Genomic DNA, 24,128 nt, shown 5'->3' with positions numbered 1-24,128 from the left:
AATCAATGGAAAAATATCCTGGGGTGAGGATTTAAAAAAAACTGCAAAAGGGATCATACCTGTTCTAGTTGAGAGTAATGAGCAAGGCACCCTCTCTGCTCAGAGGAGAGGCCACAGGACCTACCTTACCATTGTCACCTTGATTAATTCAATAATGATTTTCAGGCAAGTTTTATTCAGGCACTTTGGGACAGGGCAATGAGTCAGAGGTTGGCATCAAAACCAGAATAGAAGTCAGAATCCTCTCTGGGGATCCTACTCTGGGCTTTAAAGTCCCAGATCACACAAATTCCTAATTGGAAAGAAATGTTCTTAAACAAGAACATAAGTTTTGTCAGTCTTGACAGTGACTAATGAGGTGGTCTAAGGACCGTCTGATGAAAAAGAAGTTGGATTTACATGTCCCAATGAATTTTTAAAGTATTTTTACCCACAGGTTTACTGCTGAATATAAATATCTCTCCTTGGGCAATCCCATTCCAACTCCAGCAGATATGCCTTCGTTAATTAAATTAACTTTGAAATGACATTAAAACAAGTCTTCCTTCCAAATGCCTTTGCTTTCTCCAAGATCTACTTTTTGACAAGCTGTTTCACAAGTTGCTGTGTAAACTGATTAAGCACACCACCCTCAGCCTACATACTAATTGAGACAAGTTTTATCTTCTTTATAATCGGTATCCACTAGCTCGCACATTGTATTCATTTAACTGTGTCCCAAAAGGCCCACACACTTACAACTCAAAAATTAAAAAGAAAAAAAAATTATCTAGGGTGCTTACAAAGGATTTGGATAAATACAAAATTTAAATGTCATTTACTGAAACTCACACAACTAATGGCAAATTCCTGAGTTGAGAGGATTAAAAAAAATTCGTGTCTTTAAAAAATCAAGCATTTGCGTTCGTAATTAAAGCGGCTCTTGGTTTAAATCCAGTCAGCCCGAAGCTGCGGCTCCTCTCCAGGGTGCGGGCGCGCAGGCGCGGGAACACACACTTGGACACACACTCACACGCACCTGCCCACACCCCCTTTCGTTTGATTCTCCTGCGGGATTTACGGGTTTCACCAGCACGGATTACATTCAGGTGCAGAAAGCAAGTCTTTGTTCCGTGGGCATCCCCTCCTCCCCCCGGATTTCACTTGTTTACCGGCCACGTGGGCAGTGGGCGGGGGCCTGTCCTCGGGGAGGCCACCCGAGCGCAGAGGAGACAAGGCTAGAAGAGCAGGGCCAGTGCGGCCCAGGACATCTGCCCAGCTCCTGCGACAAGTGCGAAATTGGCCTGGACCTGCCGGCGACCGAGAGGCTCTTGGGAGAGACGTTCTGTCCAAGCGCTCGTGAAGGCGTCGGCGTTTACTTGCGCGGGGAGAGGACCCAGCCCGCGGGCCTGTCTGGGGCCTGATGAGCCCCGGATGGTCGGGGCATGGAGGACTACTTGGAAAGGGGCGCACCCAGTGCACTTGGGAGAGCGAGCGAGGCTTTAGACAGAGCATCACAGCCACGACAGTGGCCCCTTTTGCCCTCGGGAGGGAGTACAAACCCCTCCATACCCGAGAGGCCAAGCAGTGAGCCTTTGACCTCACACCCGGAGGCCTCGGTCTTTACGCACTTGTGACCCCTTGCAGGCCTGTGACTAGAATGAGCAGCGCCTTGGGAGCAAAATTTAAGGGGCACCAAAACATCAGTGGTTAAAAATAACTATCTTAATGCAATTCTTTTAAAGCAATTAAAATTAACGCCCAAAAAAGTATGATGAACAAAATATTAAATCTAAATAGAGGCAGGATCAGTGAAGAGCCCTGCTGAGCCGTTTTGTAGCCCCCCTGTGAAAGGAAGATCGCCGGGGCTGGGGTGTCGGGAGATTCTGGCGCTGGGGGAGAGGAGCGCGAGCCATAGGCCTGGGAAGTGGAGCCCCCCCTGAGGGCCCCGGGAGGGGAGTGGAGGGGGCCCTGGGGGCCGGAGGTGAGAGATCAGGAGTGCTACTCAGCTCAGAACAAAGGCGGAGCGGAAGGCCAGTTGGGGGAGGGAGGGACTCCAAGGATTCCGTGGCCTTCGCTGCCTGCCTGGGTCGGGCTTCCACACTGACCAAGAATGGAAGACTCAACCCAGCGGCCATCGATACGGCGAGCGAGTCCTACAATTCTCCCGCTGGTTGGTTAATTCACACTAACAAGACTTGGCAAGATGTCCGGCGAATAATTTTCGGCTTCTGTCGTGTCCCCATCGCGACGCACACAAGGCCCCTGCCAAAAGCTGCCTATGGGAAATTAAATGCATAGGTAAAACTGCGGGCGGGAAAAATGCTACATGACCTGGAAAGGGGGATGCAGAGACCTGAGTCCGCCCCAGAGCTTATTAAATCCTTGACGCATAAATTTCTCAGGGTCTAGCCTCGCACCAGATGTGGACCCTCATTGTTACTTCCTGAGAAGACAATTTGCACATGTGCAACATGGGATGAGGACTTTTCCAAAAGCCAGCAAAACAAAACAACAACAAAACCAAAAACCAAAAAAAAAAAGTGTGTTTCCCCCTAACCAGGGTTAAACAAACATCTTTAGGAAGCATGAACGGGAGTGGCACCCTGCCTTCCTCCAGAGGAACAACATTCCGGCAATGAATGCCTCCCTCTGGGTCGTAAAGCCACAGACTCAACACCCCGCTCCCATTACTGGACTTCGGGAAGGGAGGGCTTTCTCTTTCATCTTCTAAGTTGGAGCTTGCTCATGTCCTCGGGAAGCTATAAAGCTGATTTAATGGCTTACGATGAAAATCGATCACGCTAATGCATAAGCTAACGTCAGAGGAATCACATTTGAAAAAACCACTAGCCGGGCCGAACGCACTCCGTTTGCCTGGGGCGAGGAGGTTCCAGCTCTACCGGGTGGGCAGCGGTGCCACGGTCCCCTTTCCGCTACGATGCGGGGAGGGAAGGACTGCGAGGCTGTTAGGAGGCAGGGGGTGGGGAAAGCACGGAGGTGAAAGGCATCAAAACCGACCCCTAGCCTCGGTTAGGCCGCTTCTCGGCCGGCTGATTTCTTTGTGCCGGGGTGGAGTGGCTGCACGGCGGCTCGAGCTGGGTAGCTGGAGCGCAGCGGCGGCTCGGACTCGCCCGCTGGCTGACAGCGCGAGGCGCCGCCGCGCTCCATTCACAACGTCCCGGCGCTTAGCTTGCCTGCGGGTCGGAGGCCTCCTCCCTCTTCCTCTAGGTCCGGGTTTTATGAATGGGCTTGGGGAACAGCGCCCAGCGTCCTGTTTACTCTGCTCTTTGTGACGTCGCGTCCCCGTGACTGGGCGCGAGCGGCCCGCACTCCATTCACGTGCACGGGAGGGGGCAGTAAGAGAGGCCGCGGGGCGGAGGGAGCGGACTTGGGGCGGGGAGCCGGCTCGGGGGGCGGGAGACGGGAGGACCCGAATGGAAAGAGGCGGGGCTTCGCCAGGTAGTACTGAATCCGGCTCCTTCCCCGGGGAGAGCAGAGGAGCATTAATAAATCTCTAAGCCGAGGAGGAAACTCTGGCTCGGGCTGTGCTCCGAGCTCCGGCTGCTTGTGGGGAACTACGGCCGAGCGACAGCGCCGGCACTGGCGGCAGCAGGAGCAGCACAGCGGGCAAAATACAAAGAGGCCACAACAGAAGGGAGCCCTTGGCCCTCGCCCGTAAACACAGTCCCCTCCACAGTCGCCTCCCCCTCGCACCGCGCGCGTTGCTGCCTGGTGCTGGAGGCCGTTTGGACTGCTCTGTGACTGCGAGACTGCGGAAGGAAGGATACTGGGGACAGGAGGGTCAACTGTGGGAGCCCCTGAGGGCCAAGTTTGAGGCCACTTTTGCACTTGCCCTGCCTTAGACCTCACCCGCCCTTTCCTATAGCCCAGCTGTCCCGGCTGTTCTTCGCCTCCTCGTGTGCCCAGCAGCGGCGGTTCCCAGCCACCATGGTGACGGTGGAGGAGCTCCGGGAGATGGACTGCAGCGTGCTCAAAAGGCTGATGAACCGGGACGAGAACGGCGGCGGCGCCCTGGGGGTGCTGAGCGGCGGCAAGTGCCTGCTGCTGGACTGCAGACCGTTCCTGGCGCACAGCGCGGGCTACATCCGAGGCTCGGTCAATGTGCGCTGCAACACCATCGTGCGTCGGCGGGCCAAAGGCTCCGTGAGCCTGGAGCAGATTCTGCCCGCCGAGGAGGAGGTGCGCGCCCGCCTGCGATCCGGCCTCTACTCGGCCGTCATCGTCTACGACGAGCGCAGCCCGCGCGCCGAGAGCCTCCGCGAGGACAGCACTGTGTCGCTGGTGGTGCAGGCACTGCGCCGCAACGCCGAGCGCACCGACATCTGCCTGCTCAAAGGTAAACGCAGGCGCCAGATCGCGAGCTGGAAGGGAGGTGTAGAGGGGTTTGGCGATCTGCGCCCTAGTAGCGGGGAGATGAAGTGCCAGGAGGGACTCGTGGCGGCGGGGATCCCTGCGCACTCCTTTGTGCGCGTTGCTGTGCACCGGTTTGCAAGGGTTTGTGAGCTTGTGTGCAGTGCGAGCTCCTGAAGTCCTCAGGACCGTGAGGGCACGTTTTCTCCGTCACCTGCAATTCTGCACCCTTCCTGGCAGTTCTGCGTTTGTTTACTCTCACTAACTAACGGTCTGGCCTTGCGGGCGAAGCGCCTCTTCTGCGTTTCCCACCTTTCAGTCCAGGGAAGTGCACCCAAGTGCCACTGTGCGGGTTAGGACAGGTTAGGCCTGTTGGTTTGGCGTGCCGGGGCTCTGCACTGAGTCCGTCCCGGAGAACCCGAGAGGTGGGGAAAGGGGTGAAGGATGGTGAGCGCAGATTTGATCTTAAACCAGCCCTTTGGAAATGCACAAGGAAGATTAGGTTGCGGACACTGCGTGGAGCGATCTGTATCTCCTCTCCTGCTGCCCAACTCCGAGCTCCTCCCGGAAGGTGGCTGACTCCTGCCGTGCGGAGCTATACCCAGGCTCCTGGCTCCGGGCGCAGAAGGCGTGAGGTGCGAGTATTTGGGGAACGCAAGGCGGGGCAGTGCCTCCCAAATATTCAGGCAGCGGAGGAGTACGACCTTTTGTTCAGATACGATTCTCTACGATCAGATGGAGGCACATGCTTGATTTAAGAGAACCCCGGTGAAACTCTTTGGAGGAGAGGTTTTGTGAAATCTGGAAGTCAGAAACCGAGAAAGGACCGCGTGCTGTCCAAGTAACTGGAGGGACGGTGCGCTGGCCGCACCTGCCGCCCGGGCCCGCCCGCTGTCTTCCGCGTCCCTCCCGGAGTGAGAGCCGCCGGATTCGTGGAGTGAGGGCACCTCTGGCCGCGAGGCGCCCCTGCCCCCCGCCGCCGCATTCCGCGCATTCTTTCGCCCCGTCCGGTCCTCGCCTCCGAAGCTGGGAGGCGGTTCAGACTCCGGCCTTCAAAGAGCCGCTCGGTTCCCCTGCCGGCGCCCCTCGCCCCTTCCCTTCCTCCTTTCCTTTCCTCTCCCGACCTGTTCACCCTAGAGGAAGGGCGATCGTAGGGGGAGGAGGGCGGAAACCTCTCCCCGCCGCCCCTTCCAAAAGGCACCACAAAACTGTTCCGTGGCGACGGGCCGGGCTTGCCCGGGTGAACAGCGGGGTGCTTTGTTCTGGGCAGTTGTTTCCTGGCCATTTGACCTGTCAGCTGCTGGGGAAATGCTGCTGTTGACCTGTGGTTGAACTAAGGCGATTTTGCTGATTTTCCTTTCTCTGTGAGGCTGCCTTTTGCACCTCCGGTGGAGCCCAATCCCCCTCCCTTCCCCTCAAAGCGCTTTAAGAGAAAGTGCCAGGAAGGGGCCAGCACCGCCAGGACCGGGCGCGGAGCTGTGCCCGGGAACCCTGCCGCGTGCTTCCGCGTCCAGGTCCTGGTCAGACCAGCAGCGTGGGGTCCAGGCAGCTGAGCACGCCTGCCCTCCTTTGCCTGATGCTGGGGGGTACGGCAAATTGCTTTGAGCGGCAGGGTATGAATGGGGTGTTCTCCGTGCTGTGCTGCTCTGTTGTCCCTCCTGATTTAGAGCCCCAGCTCATGCCTGCTTCTAGGGACCTCTGAACTGAGGACCCTTCTGGAGAGAAGGCGGACCCACGTGGAGTCTGGGTTCGTTTTGTTTTGTTTTTCTTCCTGGAAGAAATCCGGAGGGGACCGCCCTAGAGCGGCCGCTCTGGGATCTTGGCCCTTGGGCTTCCGGCCCTGCAGACACCTAGGCGTCGCTCCCAGGGAGGGAGGCATATTTTTAAGGTTTCCTCCTCCGCCTTATGGCACCCCATTGGTCCCCCCGCCCCGAACCCCATCGGGAGAGCCCGGAGCCAGATAGACTCCTGAGAGCCGTCCCCGGGACCGGCCGCTTTGCACGAGGCAAATGCTAATAATGTGAGACTGGGTAGAAGAGGAGCCTCTGGGTAAAATGACAGTCCCCTGGCGGCTGGCGAGGTGCCTAGCCAACTGAAAAGGAAGGTTCTGAGGGCAGTAGCTCCGGAGGTCTGCACTGCCTCCTGTTGTCGGATCTGGTGCAGGCGGGGAGGACGACCCTAGGCATCTCCAGGCCCACAGACCCTCCCTCTGCGGTGGCGAGTGTCTGGGTCTCAGGCTGAACTTGTCCCTTCAGAAACAAGCCGTGAGCGTAGCCAGGAGAGTCAGCCGGCTCTTCCTGAGCAAAGGGAGCCGGCCTTGGCAGCCTCAGGCTGAAATTGTTAGAGGTGGCAGGCTCTTCCAGCTTGTTCTGTGCTGCTGCTAGAATATCTTTGAGGTTGTTTCACTGGGTCAGATTAGCTGAGCTTATTTTCATATATGTGCTAAGCTGAGGCCATCTTAATACAGTTCCTCTTCTTTTTGCTTTCCAGTGGAAAGGCTTTCGAAGTAAGGGCGGAAAGAAACTGGGCAGTGTCTGCCCACACCCAGGGGGGATGTGCAGTCTGGGGGAGGAAACCAGTGAATGCCCCCAGTTGAAGGCGGTGGAGTGGAGGCAGCGGGGTTTGGGGAGGGGGTAGGGAACTAAAGGGGAAGAAACCCTTGAAAACATCCTTAAGCTATCTTTAGTAAATGCCCGGATTGGTTAGGGGTGGGTAACTTGGTTCCTGCTGGAGCTGTCTCTTTTATTTTGCAGCTAATGGGCCTTTTTGTGTGTATCGGTTCATGTGTGGTGGTGGGTGTGGGGTAAAAGTGATTGGACATCAAGCCAGGCATCCGATTCTTGGTTTCCGCCATTCTGGAGGGACAATAAAAACAGCAGCGTATTTTCAGAAGTTACATTATTCTTCCTGGCCTAAGGCTATCTAATTCTACCAATTAATTGTGTTTAAAATTAACATTTTTCTATTTCTGTCTCTTTGAAGGTCAGTTGGTTGGTTACTCATTGCAGATGGTTAATAACTAATACCACAGGCAAGAATTCATAGTTAAGAGTAAACTTTACTTAATATCAATAAAATGCTGCCAAGTTTTGCTAAAAGCAGTTACTCAAGTCACTACATTTTCTGACCATTTTTTGCTAGTAAAATTCCCATTGGGGTAAACTATTTTTTTAAGCTAATTTTATTTAAAATTCTGTGAGGCATTTTTAGGGACAGTTTAGAAGTTTCAGATTTTATTACAGTACACATCTCTCAAATCCCTTTCTCCCTCATAAATTTTTGGATTAGGGTTTTAGACCATCCCCCCCTCCCCCCACCCTTGGTCAGAGAAACACAAAAAGAGAATTTTCTTATCCTAATAGAAGTCATTCTTTAACTCTCACATTCCCCAAATAACAAATCAGTCTGTTATGCAGAAGATTTCAGGTATAAAAATATTATCTTTTTTTCCTGTCTCAAATTCATCTCAGCTCATGACCTTTGTCAGTTCTTCAAGTTCTGATTTAAAAGCTGCCCTAGCCCTGGCCAGTTTGGCTCAGCGGTTGGAGCATCGGCCTGCAGACCAGAGAGTCCCGGGTTCAGTTCCTGCTAGGTCCTAGCGGCTAGGGGCACGTACCAAATAAATAAGTAAATAAATAAGTAAGTAAACAAATAAGTAAACAAATAAATAAAAGCTGCCCTGAAGCTGTTGTGAGAAATTGGGAGGACAGCTAGATATTCCAGGTTCTCCCTCCAGATTGGAACTCATGGACCCTATAGTCCCCAGGCCTGACCATACAGACTCTGACATCACACTTCGCCTTGTCACCCTCTGTTCTCATTTGCCCGGCCCTTCCCAGGTCCCCTGGATGTCAGTGGCATCAAACAGCATAGCCCTGGGGGGATGCTGAGGTTGCACACCTCCTGCGCCCAAAGGGACTGGCTTTTCTTCTTACAAATATGACACAATGCCTGTGACAGTCAAGGACTGGTAGAATTACAAGAAATGGTAGGCCCTAACAAACGTCTAACCCTTTTGTAACTTGTTACAGAATTATAATGAATGAGGCAAACTCACTATTTTTTGCATCATTTGAACTGGATGCTTTCAGTAGAAAAGTAGCTAAAGACATGGTGTCCATGTACATTGAGAGTGAAAACTTCCTTGTTATCAAGCCCATCACAGCTCCCTTGGGCTTGTCCTTGATGCTTATAAGAGAGGTAGGCTGCACCACCAAATGGGCTGCACAGAAACGGAGGGAGGGGGAGAGAAAGGGGGTGGCCTTTTTCAAGGAGCCAGGAAATTTCTTTAAAAAATCAGAACATCTGAAACGAGATAGCCGTTTTCCTCACTGGGAGACAGCTCCCGTCTAACAAAGAGGAAGTTGGACAGGAAGAGAAGTTGATCCTGGAGCGGAAGCCAGCTTGCTGAACGAAGCAGATAGCACAGGACTGGGAGGGACTTGCAAACAAGATCAAGATCCAGCCTGAGTGTGGCGCTAGGTGTCAGCCAGCTGTCCCAGGACAGACCGGCCTGTGCGTGGAGTCCCAAGGTGAGAAGCCCATTTAAGCAAAATTTAAAAACTGCTCTCAGCATTACATGGGCACTTATTAGTCAACACCCACCGCCAGGGAAGTTCTCAAAGCCAAATGACCTTCAAACGACCCCAGACTTTCTTGCTGGGCAACGTTTGCCTTGTATTGACATGACATCTCTGGACAGCAAGGCCAGGAGGCCTGACTGTGAACGGGTGATATTCTGACTCTTATGGGGGAAAAGCAGCAGCCACCTGGATCGATGACCCTAGCCACCACCAGTGACACTCTTCCCTATCACACACCCCATTAAGGGTCCCATTATGGTGACGGTGCCAGCACTACATCAGCTGTCCCTTCTGAAGACTGCACACATACTGTCCCAGCCCTGCCTGGACGGGAGGCTGGCTGCTCACCATGTTCAGCAAACCCCCCAAAAGTGCCTTGCTGTGTGGGGTGCATGAGAGAAACAGAAGAGCTGGGAGTGGACTGGAAATGTAGTTATTCTTCAAGAAAATTGGGTGAAAAATTATATCCCCTTCCCCCTAAACTCTCCAGTTTTAAAATTAAGATGAGAAAATAGAATTTTAAGTCTAGAAAGCATATCATCAAATAAGAACATGGGAGAAATAGGTCAAAATGAGTTCCGAGTATGTTATGGGATGACACTTAATAGGACGTAGAAGAAACAGGTGGAATCTATTATGAATTGTTTTCAGAAGATAAAAATGCAGATCTCGGGCACTAAGGTCAGTTTGCAGTTTGCAAATAAGTAAGTTGTGGCTGTTCGGGAATTTGGAGGTGATGACAGTCTGACACCCTTCCATTCTGAGGGGTTAGGAGAGACTGCTGGTCACGCTCCTCCGGGGCCCACGCCTGTGCTTCTGCCTGCAGGACCTGCAGGAGGAGCGGATCCAGCCCAGCCCATGGTGTCTGGTGGAACAAGCCTTCTTCTCATAAGTTCTGGATAAAACTTGGTGATCTAAATCCAGTTCTTATAGGGCTGTGGTGTTTCCACGGATTTGGAAGTGGGGAGGGGAGGCACTGGGAAGTCTGGGAGCAGTCTTGTGACTCCCAACTACAGTAACAATTCATTTTAATTTTCATCACGAACCTAGAGGGAAACAGACTTCTGTCCTGTTCCAATATGTCTTTTCCTGGCCTCTGGGTCACCTCCGTCTCGTCCCTCCATCCACCACACACGCCAGGGGCAGCCGCGGACTCGGGTTCGGCCCCTCCTGGCTGACTGATGGTGGGGCTTGAGGGCAGCGATGTCCCTGGCCCAGAGGGGCCTCCAGCTCAGGAAGTGCGGAACCTGCTCTCCTGCTGGCTAACTAGCAGGTCTCAAGACTCCAACTGGGAAAATTCGGTAAAGCCCAGGAGGAGAAGGCAACCCAAAGTCTGCAAGTTGCCAGGGATGCTGGAGTCTCCTCATAGGTGCCCAAACAGGAAACCCTCCTAGATGTCTCCTGAGGCCCGGCTGATGCAGCCCCCCTCTGGCTGATCAGTCAGTCCTCAGAGGGCTCCAGGATGGATGTTTCATCACCTTTTACGGTTGAAGAAGCTCAGAGCAGTTCCGTGACGGCCCCAGGCCTGTGAGTCTGACTGCAAAGGCTGTGCCCTTCCGGAGCTTCAGGCTGGTGCCCTGTGCGGTGCCTTCCCAGCGCGAGAAGGACATTCTTTCAGCCACTCTGAGGCTCCTTCCCCTCTGCTGCCCACAGGGCGCTCCTCCTCTGGGACCTGGGAGCCCGGCCCTGGCATTCCTGTGACCTCACCATTTGCTCCTGGGTGGGTACCTCTCTTCTGACTGCACGTGATGAGACTTAGGAAGGCACCGCTCATTCCTCACATTTCTTTAGGAAAAAAGAAAACAAACGTGTTTTAATAGCTTTCAAACCCTCTAGAAGTATAGAGCCACACGTGATGACTTTTTACACAGGTGTTCAACATGGTTTGTTGATCGATTTCCTTTCCTACTTTCTCCAAAGGGGGAGGAAGGGTTTACAGTTTCCTGTCCCAGAGGACTGCAGCTAAGGTGTTTCGGGGCTCCTCTCCCCTCCCCCCTTCACTGCATTTGGGGCAGTGATGTCTGCAGCTTTATAAGGAAAGGGAATGGGGAGGGTGATAACAGGAGGGAGAGACCACCCTCCTGTGCTGAGATCACCACGAAGGCCCCCAGCAGCCCGGGTGGGCCCAGCAGGTTCTCTGTCCAGGGAGGCAGGTCAGTATGACTCAGCAGCAGCAGGTGCCTGTGACCGAGAGCTATCCATTTATATCCCAACGAGGGAGGGAGGGGAGCATCGCCTCCGGCCAGAGAGGAGGAAACCACGCCCTGTTTCTGTGAGCCTTGGGATGTGGCACAGAACCATTCCCTTCCTGAAGCAGTTCCTAGGGTCGGGATCCCGGGCAAGAGGCTGACTAACCGTCACGCGTCTGCATAGTGGAAGGTTACTGTGAACGTCACAGGGGACAGTGGCACCATATCACTTAGTCATAAAGATGCAAAGGTACGTCCTGACTGGTTGGGCTCAGTGGCTGCAGCATCGGCCCATGGACCGAAGAGTCGAGGGTTCGATTCCGTCAAGGGCATGCTCCTCTGTTGCAGTTCAGTCCCCAGCCCAGGTCAGGGCTTGCAGGAGGCAGCCAGTCAATGTGTCTCACGTCGCTGTTTCTCCCTCCCCCTCCCCCTCTCCCTCTCCACTGCCTGAAAATAAATGGAAAATATCCTTGGATAAGGATTAAAAAAAAAAAAAAGATTCAAAGGTATTAGTTACCTACATGACCATCGGTTGTGAATGGGTCTATTAGAATGGTTATTCTACAACATGCAGGCCCTACTGAATAAATTATTTGTAAGTTTGTGGGTATTGAAAAAAAATTAGGTATAATTGACAGGTAACATTAGTTTCAGGTGTAAAACATAATAATTCGATATTTGACCCCCACAGTAATCTCCTTGATGCCTGTCACCGTACATGGTTAAAATTGTTTTTCTTGTGAGAAGAACTTTGAGATCTATTCTCTTAGCGACCTTCCCATATGCAGCACAGTATTAATAACTACAGTCACCTTGCTGTACATTCCATCCTCAGGACTTCTTTACTTTCCAACTGGAAGTTTTGATCCCCTTCATCTACTAAATTAATTTATAAGCTCTCTGTGGTCCTACAGAAACGACAAAGTGAAAATACCAGCAGGGCAAAGCTTGACAGTAGGTGGTCAGTTACCCGTGGAGCAGAGTCCCCGAGACCACAAGACCAGAGGCAGAGGCTGGCGTTTCTCTTCCCGGAGTGTTTTCCTGCCCGCCTCCGCCCAGCCAGCGCCTCTCTGCTTGGCACCAACTCTGTTCCACATCAGTTTATCTCTCTTTACCTACCAGACCTCCCTTCCCCGGAAGGTGATCCCACAGAAAACCATTGCAGGGCTTAGCAACTCTCAGATCAGGAAATCCTCCCTTGCCCCGAACCTGTGTGTAGCAAGAGGGATTTATTTAGATTTAAGCCCATTTCCTCTCGTTTTGGCTCCTTGTTGATGGAACAGCTGTTCCCAAGGCTGTGCGACTGGCATCTGCTCTGTTGCTGAGATCCAGAGGGGATGGTGCCAGGGTGATCTTTTTTCCTTCTCTCCCACGCTGAACCTCTCCAGAGAGCAAAAGACATCTTTGCAGGTGCCAGGGCCCAGCTGCAGGTTTCTTGTGCTCGTGGAAACCCAGTGGCCTTTGCCTCTTGCATGCCTTGTCGTGACCCCAAGGAGCTCCTCTGGAAAGAGTCCCTTCGGCGTACCCTCTGCTCGTCTTCCTCTGTGTGTCTGCATCCTAAACCAAAGCCTTCTCCGGAAAGCTTTCCTTCCAGGCTTCAGGATGCAGCCCTGGCCGAATATGGACTCGGAGTCCCTGGAAAAGGCTCAGTAGCCTTTATCTTTGGGCTTACAGCGCCACCCAGTGGCAAATGGAGAGCCAGCCAGGCCCAGCTTCCCAGCCTCTCCCCTCAGTGCAGGGGTTGGATTCAAGTGCTTTGTGGTTTCCTGCTGGCTTAGTGACCCCATTAATCTGAACTTCTTTCTCCTTACAGGTGGCTACGAGAGGTTTTCCTCTGAGTATCCAGAGTTCTGTGCCAAAACCAAGGCCCTGGCAGCCATCCCGCCCGCAGTGCCGCCCAGCGCAGCCGAGGCCTTGGACCTGGGCTGCAGCTCCTGTGGAACCCCACTGCATGACCAGGTGTGTGGGGGCTTCTCCTCGGGTTCTGCTTCTCAGGGGCTTTGGGGAGAATGTGGTGAACCCTGGTACTGGAATGGGATATAAAGTAGGTTAGGGATACATTCCATTTATTCCTTGGGGTTCTTGCTCCTCCGTTTTTTATTATCCTCACTCGAGGAAAAATACAGACAGACTCCCTGATTCCTGGAGAGTTAGTGCAGACAGACGGGGAGGCTGCGGACACTGGGAGCCTGCGACCTGCCCGTAGGAAGCCGAGAGAACACCTTTCTTTAAAGGCGCGGCCTGTGGCCCCCAGTCCAGAGCAGTCAGGCTGTCTCCGTTTATGAACCAACTGTAAATGCCAAGTGGACATAAACGGTCAGCCAACCCTCCCCCAGGAAAACCAGCCTGAGCCGTTACATTTCTTACGAGCCCATCCCTTCCAGCCCTTTTCATTTCAAGGGAGGGGGTGAACCTCTGGAGTCCAGCAAGTCTGCTCCCCAAATCCCAGGTTGCTCTGGTTGATCGGACTCAGAAAATGATCATGAATTTAAGTCAAAGTGACCTAATTTTGCCAAGATCCCACCCTTTGTCTGTGAGGCGGACTTGGCATCTGTTTTTGATGTACCAAGTGAAGAAGTAACCAACCAAGTAAGTCCCTAAACCACACAACAGATAGCTTGGTGCTTAGCAGGTGTAAGCTCCTACTGTCACAAACGGTGCGATAAGCCAGCACTGTGTCTGTCCATTTGTCACGGGGACGTGGGCTGCTTGAACAAGGCTTTACCTGACCTGTTCTCCGCAGGGTGCCAAGTCAAGGCTAGAGAGGTCCCACTGGGCCCCATGCTCCCTCCAGGAGCCCCAGCAGGATGACGGGAAGCCTAGAAGGGCTGTGTCCAGGCATCTCCCCAGGGCCTGTGAAAGCCACTTCTCCCGTCTCAAGCAACCCAGCCCTTTTCCTGGTTGCTTTGCACTCATGATGTTGGGGGTCTTTGTTCTCTCTCTCTGGTGCAGGGGGGTCCAGTGGAAATCCTCCCCTTCCTCTACCTCGGCAGTGCCTACCATGCTGCCCGGAGGGACATGCTGGACGCCCTGGGCATCACGGCCCTGTTGAACGTCTCCTCTGACTGCCCAAACCACTTTGAGGGACACTATCAGTACAAGTGCATCCCGGTGGAAGACAACCACAAGGCGGACATCAGCTCCTGGTTCATGGAAGCCATCGAATACATTGGTAGGCTGGCCCTGGCTGGGGACTGGGTCCAAGGTGGGCTGGGCAGGATGAGAGGGACCGCTTGTAACCTACATGGGAGAAGGAGGGATAGGAGGCGGTGGGTGTGCCTGCGCCCACTTCATCCTCCAGAGGGAGATCTGCCTGTTGCATGTGTTTGAAAGGGACAGCAAATCTGATCCTACCCCCGGTGCAACACGTTGGCTTGTAGAGCCAGTTACTTTTTCCTTGCATGTCTCCAGGTTTCTAGATGATAAGGCTCCTGGGATGGGGAGGAAGACAAAGAAAGAGAGAACGGAGCCACTGTTTTTATTTCTGCAAATGGAAACCCTTGAATGCATTGGTGTTTAGCATGCGGTTTTTCCAAGCACAGTGCATGGGTTTACTTTAGTCTCAAAAACAGCCTAGAAGGGGTGGGATTCTACAGTCCCTCCACCTGGGTCCCCCCCCCCCTTCAGTGGGAGTGCCCCACCCTCCCACACCTGCCCAGTCCCCTGTCCCTCCCGCGGCCGGGCACTGACGGGTCCCCTCCGCGCAGACGCCGTGAAGGAGCGCCGCGGGCGCGCGCTGGTGCACTGCCAGGCGGGCATCTCGCGCTCGGCCACCATCTGCCTGGCCTACCTGATGATGAAGAAGCGCGTGAGGCTGGAGGAGGCCTTCGAGTTCGTCAAGCAGCGCCGGAGCATCATCTCGCCCAACTTCAGCTTCATGGGGCAGCTGCTGCAGTTCGAGTCGCAGGTGCTGGCCGCGTCCTGCGCCGTGGAGGCCGCCAGCCCGTCGGGGCCCCTGCGCGAGCGCGGCAAGGCCACCCCCACGCCCACCTCACAGTTCGTGTTCAGCTTCCCGGTGTCGGTGGGCGTGCACGCGGCCCCCAGCAGCCTGCCCTACCTGCACAGCCCCATCACCACCTCTCCCAGCTGTTAGGGCTGCTGGGGACCCCAGACCCGGGCCTTCAGACGGGCGGCCGCGGGCGGGCAGCCAGTGGGCCTGAGCAGCCGGCGGCGTCCAAGCTCCTTCCCGTCCCTCCTCGGCGCCCAGGCTGCCGACGGCAATAAGGACTGAACACATCTTCACAGCAAACAAGCAGAACCCTCCAACCTGCAGCAATAACGGCGGCCTCCGGGGCGGCAAGACCTGGGCTAGGTGTGCGTGTCGGTTTTACGTTTCAGATAGGAATTTCTTACCTCATTTTTTTAAGCAGTAAGGCTTGAAGTTAGGAAACCCACAGGTCCTGGCAGATGTGCCCGCCCGGTGTCACTGGGCAGGAGGGCGAGGGAGGGACGGGACAAGACGGAGCGGGTTTGCCAGAAGTGCCTGGTTCTGTGTGCTCGGCCCCTGGTTGGTTGCTGAGGTTCCAGGAATTATTTTTCCTAAAGAAATCTTCGAGGACATGGCTTTCCGTTCCAAGTCACAAACAGGTGAATAACTATGCTTAATAATAAATAAAGTATTTATTAAGAATTTCCACGGAGTATGTAAGTCCAGGGGGTCTCCCGGCAGTGGACGGGCGCAGCGGCTAGGTCGGCAGTGGTACCTGAGGTTGGGAAGTGACCGCCCCCCTGCACCGGTCACCGAGAAGCAGGCAGGGCTGGGTGGGAGGAGGAAGAAAGGGACGACTTTGCAGTGACTGTGGACGCTGGTTCCCGGGCACCTGGACGCTGATGATTCTCAGCCACAACCACAGCCTGTTCTTTGATGCCCAACAATTCAGTTTGGCGGTGGGAGCATTTCCCTCATAGACCTGCCTGAGGACTTGTAGGTCACCTGTGACAAATGCCATACCATACTAGGTGCTCCTGAAAACTTGGGTGCAGTGCAGATTTTCCTACGGTGACCCCTTTGGCAAGGCCGTTGGGGGAAACCAGCCAACTAGAGACACGCCGGAAACACCCTTTTTCAGTGGAAACACCACCGTTTCTCTTTTGCGTACATTGAAGACTTTAATTTTAGGGGTTTACTTGGGATGAAGTGCAACCAACAAATTCAAATCCCTGGTTTAGGTGAATATTTTCAAAGGCCCCCTTGAGTGAGAAGAAGGGAGTGGACACATTTCGGGTCTCCCGGATGTCGGGTGGCAGCAGTGTGAGTGAGGACTTGGGGCAGACACTTCGCTTGGGAGCTGGCTGCTGGGCTCCCGGGACGGGCACTGCGGGCGCTCAGTGCCATGTTAGGGTCCTCTCTCGGGATAATGCCATTTGCAGGGCTTTCCGAATGGAATGGCTTTTGGAGGGAGGAGGATGTTTTCTTCGGGTTGGGCTTGGGGGAGGGAGAAGGGAACCAGCTACTTGTCATTGCGTTTGTAGTCTTGTGGGACAGTGTTGTCATGGAGTGCCAGATTAGAGGTCATTGCAAACTTGTCTAGAAATTAGAGCATTTTTTTTCCTTAGCCCTTTGAGAGTCTAGATCTAAGTGGACATTCTTGCTCACCCGTAAGTGACGTCAGCCTCCATGCCAGTGGTGTGGGAATGTGTTTTCTCAGCCCGCCAGCCCAGAGAGCACCTGCCTCGTTACGTCTCCTTCTGTGAACGCGAACTTGTGTCGGCATCGTCCGTCCTGCCTTTGTCAGGCCCAGTCTTTGAGTGGTGCCAGAGTTCTTGAACCCTAACTTTAGGAAAGCCCGAGGCTCCCTCCTTCTCCAGGAGTGAGGGGTGGGGGGGTCGGGGCTCCTGGACAGTGGGACTATTTAGAGACAGCACAGCTTGAACATTCCCACTTTTCCTTCATTCCTGGAAGTCACTCACGTTTCATGATAAATGAGGTTGAGGGGCTTCTGCAGCTGCCAAAGCCTCGGATTCCAACAGTGAATAGGCCTAGGAGGAGGGGCAGCCTGAGGGGGGAGGGAAAGTAGCCTGGAACAGATTAACTTTTTCTAGAAGGGGTATACATTTGCCAAAACCTATGTGTTCTGCTTTCCCGGACAATTCCAACCACAGGGACCAGCCTAGGCACGTCTTCCCCTGCTTTCTAATTCAAGTCTTCTAGCACAAATCTCAAACCGTAAAGCCATTTTCTGTGTACTTGATAATAATGTGAGTCCCAACCTCTAAGAAATAAAGTAGGAACTTGGCTTGATTGGAAAAGGGGGGGTTGGGGTTGGGGTTGTTATTCTCCCATCAGAAGCCACTTTGATGACTTGGAATAGCTCTAATGAAGACATGACCACAGGGCCAGTCCAAATGTTTCAACAGACATCCCTCCCTCCCATGAAGTGATTTCTGATGATGTGACATTTCCGTGATGTCCAGATGGCATTGCCACGTTCCCTGGTTATCAACTGTGCGGTTGGCTCTGAGTCAGTAGACTCTGCCTCTTCTAGAGAGACTAAGGAGAGCTGCCGGTCCCTTTTCAGAGTCGGGCGACCCAAAGGTGACTGGAGCACCAAAGGAAAGGGGCTTGGTTTCCCCACGGAGCGGGATTAGTCTGCAGTCACTGTGCAGGTGGCCGGGAGCTCAGGACTCCCCGCTTCAGTCATTCCCTCCTGAGGCCATTGTCCTCGGGTGCTCACTGCAGGGTGGATTCCAGGCAGTTTTCGACAGGGTTGGGAAGCCATGAGGAAAATGTAAAACCCTGGGGAGGTTGATTCAATGTGAAGGGAAGGGGCTGTTGGCCACCAAGCCCCTCTTAAAGCAGTGGTGCCCCTTGGCTGCCCACTCCCATCAGTTGGGGAGCTTAGACAACCCTGCTATCAGGTGATCCCAGACCAGTTAAACCGGGATTTCTGCAAGAGGGACCCAGGCATCAGCATGTTTCAAAGCCATCCAAGCGCTTTCCATGTGTAACTCAGGCTTGGGAAGAGGTCTCTGGATGGCAAGGTGCTGTTGGAGGCTGGGTCTTGATATCAGAGCCAGGGGCTTGTCCCTGGCTCAGCCTGGTCTCATTTTCAGTCCCAGCCCCGCTGAGGTCAGGATGATTTTTCTCAGGAACCCGAGGAGCATGTGACCTGAAGGGGGCACAATTACATGCTTCTTGGAAGCTGATCTGGGGAACATTGTCAGGGAACTGAATACAGCGTCTGCATGTTGATGTTGTCCCTTGAAAGTCTCCTTGTCTATCAAAAAGAATGGAGAGTTTCACCTCTTTGAAGACACCTCCCCCCAGGAGCAACCTGTCCTTCCTTAGAGTTCATGAGTCATATCCGGAAGAGGCTTCTTGACGACAGAGCAATGCAATACTTGTAACTCCTGTAAATAGCCCCATCTTTCAGAGTGATGTCATTTCTACATTTGATATGCTTGTATTTCTGTAGAATGTATATAGTTTTGGGGATTTTTTTGTTTGGTTTTGTTTTTTAGAAAAAGTAAACATGTCTGTTTTTATTTATTGCTCGAAAAAGATCATTTGATGAAAAAATAAATGCATTTTCAACCACTTCTGGCTTGGCTTATCCTTCCCTTGGAAACTGCTGCTATGATGACTTGGACGGGGTGGAGAGATCTGGGTTATTTAATAAGCCTGCACTTAGTAATATCTACAGTGAAGACGGCTGGTAAAATCAGTGAGCTCATTTTTGCTCCCTGAACCACCACTCAAGGATGGTGACAGGAGAAGGCCGATAGGAATCTATAAGAATCTGATTTTTCTAGGCAGAGTGGCTGGCAAGAAGAATTGAATGGTAAGAGCTCCTGGCCAGTGTGCTTGATGGTCAGAGCATTGGCCCTCACACTGAAGGGTCTTGGGTTCGATTCCTGGTCAAGGGCACATACCTGGGTTGCAGGTTCAATCCTTGGCCCCGGTTGGGGCATGTGTGGGAGGCAACCAATCAATGTGTCTCACATTGATGTTTCTCTCTCCCTCTTCCACTCTAAAAAGTCAGTGGAAAAAATATCCTCTGAGTATTAACAACAAGCAAAAAAGAGTTGAATGACAAGTGGCAGGACGTGTCCTTCATCTGAGAATCTGCTTGGTGCCCAGCACAGGATGGCACACAGGAGACGGCTCTGCAGCAGGGGGTGTCAGTCTCAAACAGCCCGACAATGTGGGAGGAACTCCCACCGCTGGGACACCCCTCTTCTTGGATAATGTTCCCAAGCTGACTTCAGGTCACTGCTTGGTGGCCATTGTGCAAGGCTTAACTTTACTAAATAACATTGAATTGCTTCAAATGGGTAAATTTTATGGTATGCAATTACACACTCATAAGCTGTTCAATGTTTAATAGATGAAAATAGGATCACCACCCCAAAATTCAAGTAACACCAATACATGAGTAAAAAGTGCAAGTTCCTCCTCCATATCCCCCAGCTCCTTTCTTTTTCTTATTCCTCACCCAAGCAAGTTTTTCTATTTATCATCAGACAGAGCAAGAGGAAGGGAGAGAGAGAGACAGAGAAACACTGATGTGAGAGACACATCGACCGGCTGCCTCCCGCACGCCTACCAGAGCCAGGGACCAACCGCAACCGGGGTACGTGCCCTTGACCGGATCGGAACCCGCGACTCGTTGGTCCGCGGCCGCTCCAACCGCTGAGCCACACCGGCCAGGGCCCCAGCCCACTTTTATTTTTAATAACCAAAATGGACGTTTGGTGAAATTACTTTGAGACTTTCAGTTATGCCTTTTATCCATTTATGTGTTGGCAAGGATACTATTGGAGGCGTTCGCCAGATCTTCCCGCGGGTGTCCCTGTCCGCCTGCCTGTCCTGGTTCCTCTGACTGCCCGCAGGGACGGCGCTGGACGGCTCGGGGGCCAAAGAGCGAAGGTGCTCAGACCCCCTAGCCACGGGGTGCTCAGACCCCCTAGCCACGGGGTGCTCAGACCCCCCTAGCCACGGGGTGCTCAGACCCCCTAGCCACGGGGTGCTCAGACCCCCTAGCCACGGGGTGCTCAGACCCCCCTAGCCACGGGGTGCTCGCACCGGGCCGCCCGCTTCCTCATCTCAGGGCACACTGCCTGCCCCCAGTCTGCCCTTTTCAATGGCTGCATATTATTTGATCATGTGGACCAATTCTTTATTTGTAAATAGCATAAAATTTCACTTTTTATTTCTTCTTTAGCTTAAGAATGGTATAAGACAGCAATTTTCAACCTTTCTCATCTCATGGCACAAATAAACTAATTACTGAAATTCTGCAGCATCACAAGGAATATATTTTTTGCCCATCTGACTAAAAAAAAAAAAAAGGTATAATTTTGATTAATTCACACTGGACTGCTATTGTTATGTTGGCCGTTGCCATTTTTTTAAATTTGGCAAGGTAAGGGAAAGAGGTCAGAGCCCCTGACTAAATAGTCAATGCAGAGTGGTGATTGTGTGTGGGGGGGCGGGGGGGGTGCAGGTGGAACGGGGCAGAGGGGATAAATGAATGGTGATGGAAAAATTACATTTAAAAAAATAATAAAAATATTCCCTGGCTGGTTTTGCTCAGCGGTTAGAGCGTCGGCCTGAGGACCAGAGAGTCCCGGGTTCGGTTCCCTCTAGGGGCACGTACCTCGGTTGCAGTTTGTCTCCGGCCTGGTTGGGGTTGTGTGGGTGGGGGCCACTCGATGTTTCTCTCTCTCCCTCTCTCCTACTGCTCTATCTGAAGATAAATGCAAAAATGTCCTCGGGTAAGGCTAAAAGTAATAACAATAAAAAGAATTTTTGCAGCACACTAGTTAAAAATCGCTGGTATAGGAGAGTATTTCTGAGCTTCCAAGTGGCTAGGTTTTTGTCATTTTGACTGTTCTGTGTGACTCTTACAGTCTTGTTGCACGGTGGTCAAAGAATGTGGCCTGTCTGGTGTTTACGTTTTGCAGTTTGAGGTTTCTCGTGGTTGCGTACAAGCCAATTGTAAATGTTTCTAGGACATTTAAAAAGAATGTGCACTGTGTTTTGGGTGCCAAGTTTTATACATTAAGTTAGTTACAGAGAATATTCAACACCCTGGTATTCTTATTTATTTTTGTCTTATTAGTTCCTTAGAGGGATGTATTAAAAATATGAGGAGTTGATAAAGTCAGAATCGGTGGAAGATTTTCCGTTCTGCTTCACCCGTTTTGACATTGCGCTGCATGCAGAGTGGGGTGCTGGGGCTTCTCGTGGCTCATAGGTTCGTGTGATGCTCCATTCTGCTCTGTCTGGGTCGGTGGCGCAAAGCCACATTCACTTAGTTAGCATTTGCCTGGCGTGTCTTTGTGTGTCTCCTTTTCATTCTAAGTAACAGACGGGATTTATCTTTCATTCGTAGAGAAAACTCAACCATTAAATAATAGAAATATAACTGTGCATAGGATGAATTCTGCAATTAGGCCACAAATTGATTCTGGATATTTGCTTGCAGCAAGGTGACTGCACTTCATCTACAAACCACTGCTTTGAGCAGAGGCAGCTGGGAGAGGCATTGCCCTTGGTCCTCTTCGTTTCCAGCTCCAGACAAGAGTCTCTTCCAGCGTCTGAGCAAAGGGGCACCGGGCACAGGCCCTGGCAGACTGGCACCTCTGCAGTCCTGTCTCCATCACAGCTTGTCCCCTTCCTGACTGCTCCTGCTGTAAGGTTCCAAACAGCAATTCGCCTGGATCCAGACTCTAAAGTTAGGGGAGAGGCCTTACATTTCTGAGCCATGTGATTTTTAAAAAACTATTATTCTTGTTTCCATTTTTTCTCTTCCCACCGTACAATAGCTTTATCGAAAAATTCAGACACATCAAAGTATTAGCAAAACATCTGAAATTATCTCTAAAACCACCACCCTCAACATTCCATGACCATCTTTTTATATATGTTTATGAGTGTATGCGCCTGTATATCTATATATCTACACAAACGCACACACACACACGCTCTAATCTATTTCATGGACAGAGAGTCATGATAGTTATATTTTCTTATGACTTATAGGTGATGTTTCTGTGTTCCATGTTTTGGATAGATGTACACACACACACACACGTATAGATATATTATACATATATATAAATAAAATATACACTCACGGTATTTCTTTAAAAAATATCAGACATATTGTTGAAGGATACTTTCTTTGGACTTACCTCGCTCGCTGCACCACGGTTAGCGTGCCCTTCCTTAGCTCTGCATGCTCAGTCGATTACAATGCAACGTACTACATGGCATAATGGTATAAAGCACTTATATCTATACCTGTTTAACCTACATATAGGGATTTTATTGGTATCGTTTGCTCTATAAAAACAACACCGTGCAATATACAGTTTTCTTGGTTCTCTCAGATATTGCGGAAATCCCTCCAATTCAAATGATAAATGATTTAGTTCACTCCTAATTTTTAGTTCTTTATATAATTTATTCACATAGATCAAACTTCTGAAAAAACAAAACAAAAACAAGTGTACATGTCTCCTTTTACCAGGTCACGTGCTCACCCAATACAGTTACACAGACGTGTGCACGTTCGTGTACTCCCTCCCCCACCCCCGCTTTTCTACTGCTCCCCAACACTCCGTTATAAAGCTTTTTGGGTTTCGTCAATCTGATGGGTAACTTGCATTTCTCTATGAGATTGAACATTTTTTGTTTTTATCCTCACCCAAGGACATTTTTGCATTTTCTGGTTCAGATAGAGTGGGAGGGAGAGAGAGGAAGAGAGAGAGAGAAACATCGATGTGAAAGGGACACATCGAGTGGTTGCCACCTGCACCACCCAGCCAGGGCCGGGGACAAACTGCAACCGAGGTACGTGCCCTTAGCGGGAACCGAACCTGGGACTCTCTGGACCGCAGGTCGATGCTCTAACTGCTGAGCCAATCTGGCCAGGGCAAGATTGAGCATTTTTATATATTCAAGAAACATTTGTATTTTTTCTAGGAACTGCATGTTCATGACTTTTACCTGATTTTCTGTCTCACATATTTTTGGGAAGGCTTTCAGTATGAAGGAGATCTGTCCATAGTATGAATTGCAAACCTTTGCCCCCATTTATCATTTGTCTTTCGACATTGCTTCTCCTTGTTTTTTTGAAGAAATATCTGTTTGCGGGCCTGCTTTCCGTTCTTTTGGTTATATACTATCCTGCTTTATTTTAAGGAATATGTGGACAAAGAACCAAGCTGCTTACCTGTGGCTGGGGCGCTCCCGCCAGCTGCTCCCCTTCCTTCCTGATGCTCCTGGGTCTGAACTCTGGGGTGCTGGCCTATAAAACCAGCCTCCAAGTTCAAGGTGGGAAAACAAGCACTATTTGATTTTCCCCTCTGATCTCTGCAGTTTCAAACAAATTAAAAATACCAGGATACTTCAATACATGTTTGTGTTATTCACCTCTTTAAAGCAAAGGAAAGTTGACAGGCCAAATGAACTAATTTTATTTATCTGATATTTATTTCTTTGTGTATATCTCTATGTCTCCTCTTAACTAAAAGAGGAAGCATCTATCTATCTATCTATCTATCATCTATCTATTTACTTTGATTGTACATACTTTACTATCCTTATCTCTTTTAAAAAAAATTTTTTTTTATTGATTTTTAGAGGGAGCAAAAAGGAGAAGGAGAGAGAGAGACAGAAACATCAATGAGAGAGAACATCGACTGGTCGCCTCTTGCATGCCCCGCACTGGGGATCGGGCCTACAACCTGGGCATGTGCCCTGACTGGGAATCGAACTGGCAACCTCTTGGAGCATGGGTCGATGCTTAACCACTGAGCCACATCAACCAGGCCATCCTTATCTCTTTTTATTATTATTATTATTTTTTTTTATCCTCACCCGAGGACATTTTTTTTCGATATTTTGTTCAGATAGAGTGAGAGGGAGAGAGAGAGAGAGAAACATCGACGTGAAAGTGACACATCGAGTGGTTGCCACCCACATGACCCAACCAGGGCCGGGGACAAACTGCAACCAAGGTACGTGCCCTTAGCGGGAACCGAACCCGGGTCT

The 24,128-nt window shown here is 51.5% G+C and overlaps 1 protein-coding gene across 1 annotated transcript; it reads left to right on the top strand.

Moving 5' to 3' along the window:
- The first annotated feature begins 3,495 nt into the window (after window positions 1-3,495).
- On the top strand, window positions 3,496-17,387 carry DUSP4 (dual specificity phosphatase 4). The gene is made up of 4 exons (XM_036250361.1): window positions 3,496-4,339; window positions 12,939-13,084; window positions 14,078-14,297; window positions 14,833-17,387. The coding sequence occupies exons 1-4, from the start codon at window positions 3,931-3,933 to the stop codon at window positions 15,216-15,218; spliced, it is 1,161 nt and encodes a 386-aa protein (XP_036106254.1). The 5' UTR covers window positions 3,496-3,930; the 3' UTR covers window positions 15,219-17,387.
- Window positions 17,388-24,128: the final 6,741 nt, after the last annotated feature.

Source organism: Molossus molossus, unplaced genomic scaffold (genome assembly GCF_014108415.1).
Source record: "Molossus molossus isolate mMolMol1 unplaced genomic scaffold, mMolMol1.p scaffold_m16_p_9, whole genome shotgun sequence".
NCBI classification, from domain to species: domain Eukaryota; kingdom Metazoa; phylum Chordata; class Mammalia; order Chiroptera; family Molossidae; genus Molossus; species Molossus molossus.
The sequence above is the reverse complement of the archived record's forward strand: the minus strand, read 5'-3'. Positions and strand labels throughout refer to the sequence as shown.

What these genes read in the sequence shown, in the direction of transcription:
- DUSP4 (XM_036250361.1), top strand. Translation starts at nt 3,931, where the DNA reads ATGGTGACGGTGGAGGAGCTCCGGGAGATGGACTGCAGCGTGCTCAAA. An exon ending in GAACCCCACTGCATGACCAG is followed by an intron (nt 13,085 to 14,077) that starts GTGTGTGGGGGC and finishes TCTCTGGTGCAG; the next exon opens with GGGGGTCCAGTGGAAATCCT. An exon ending in GGAAGCCATCGAATACATTG is followed by an intron (nt 14,298 to 14,832) that starts GTAGGCTGGCCC and finishes CCCTCCGCGCAG; the next exon opens with ACGCCGTGAAGGAGCGCCGC.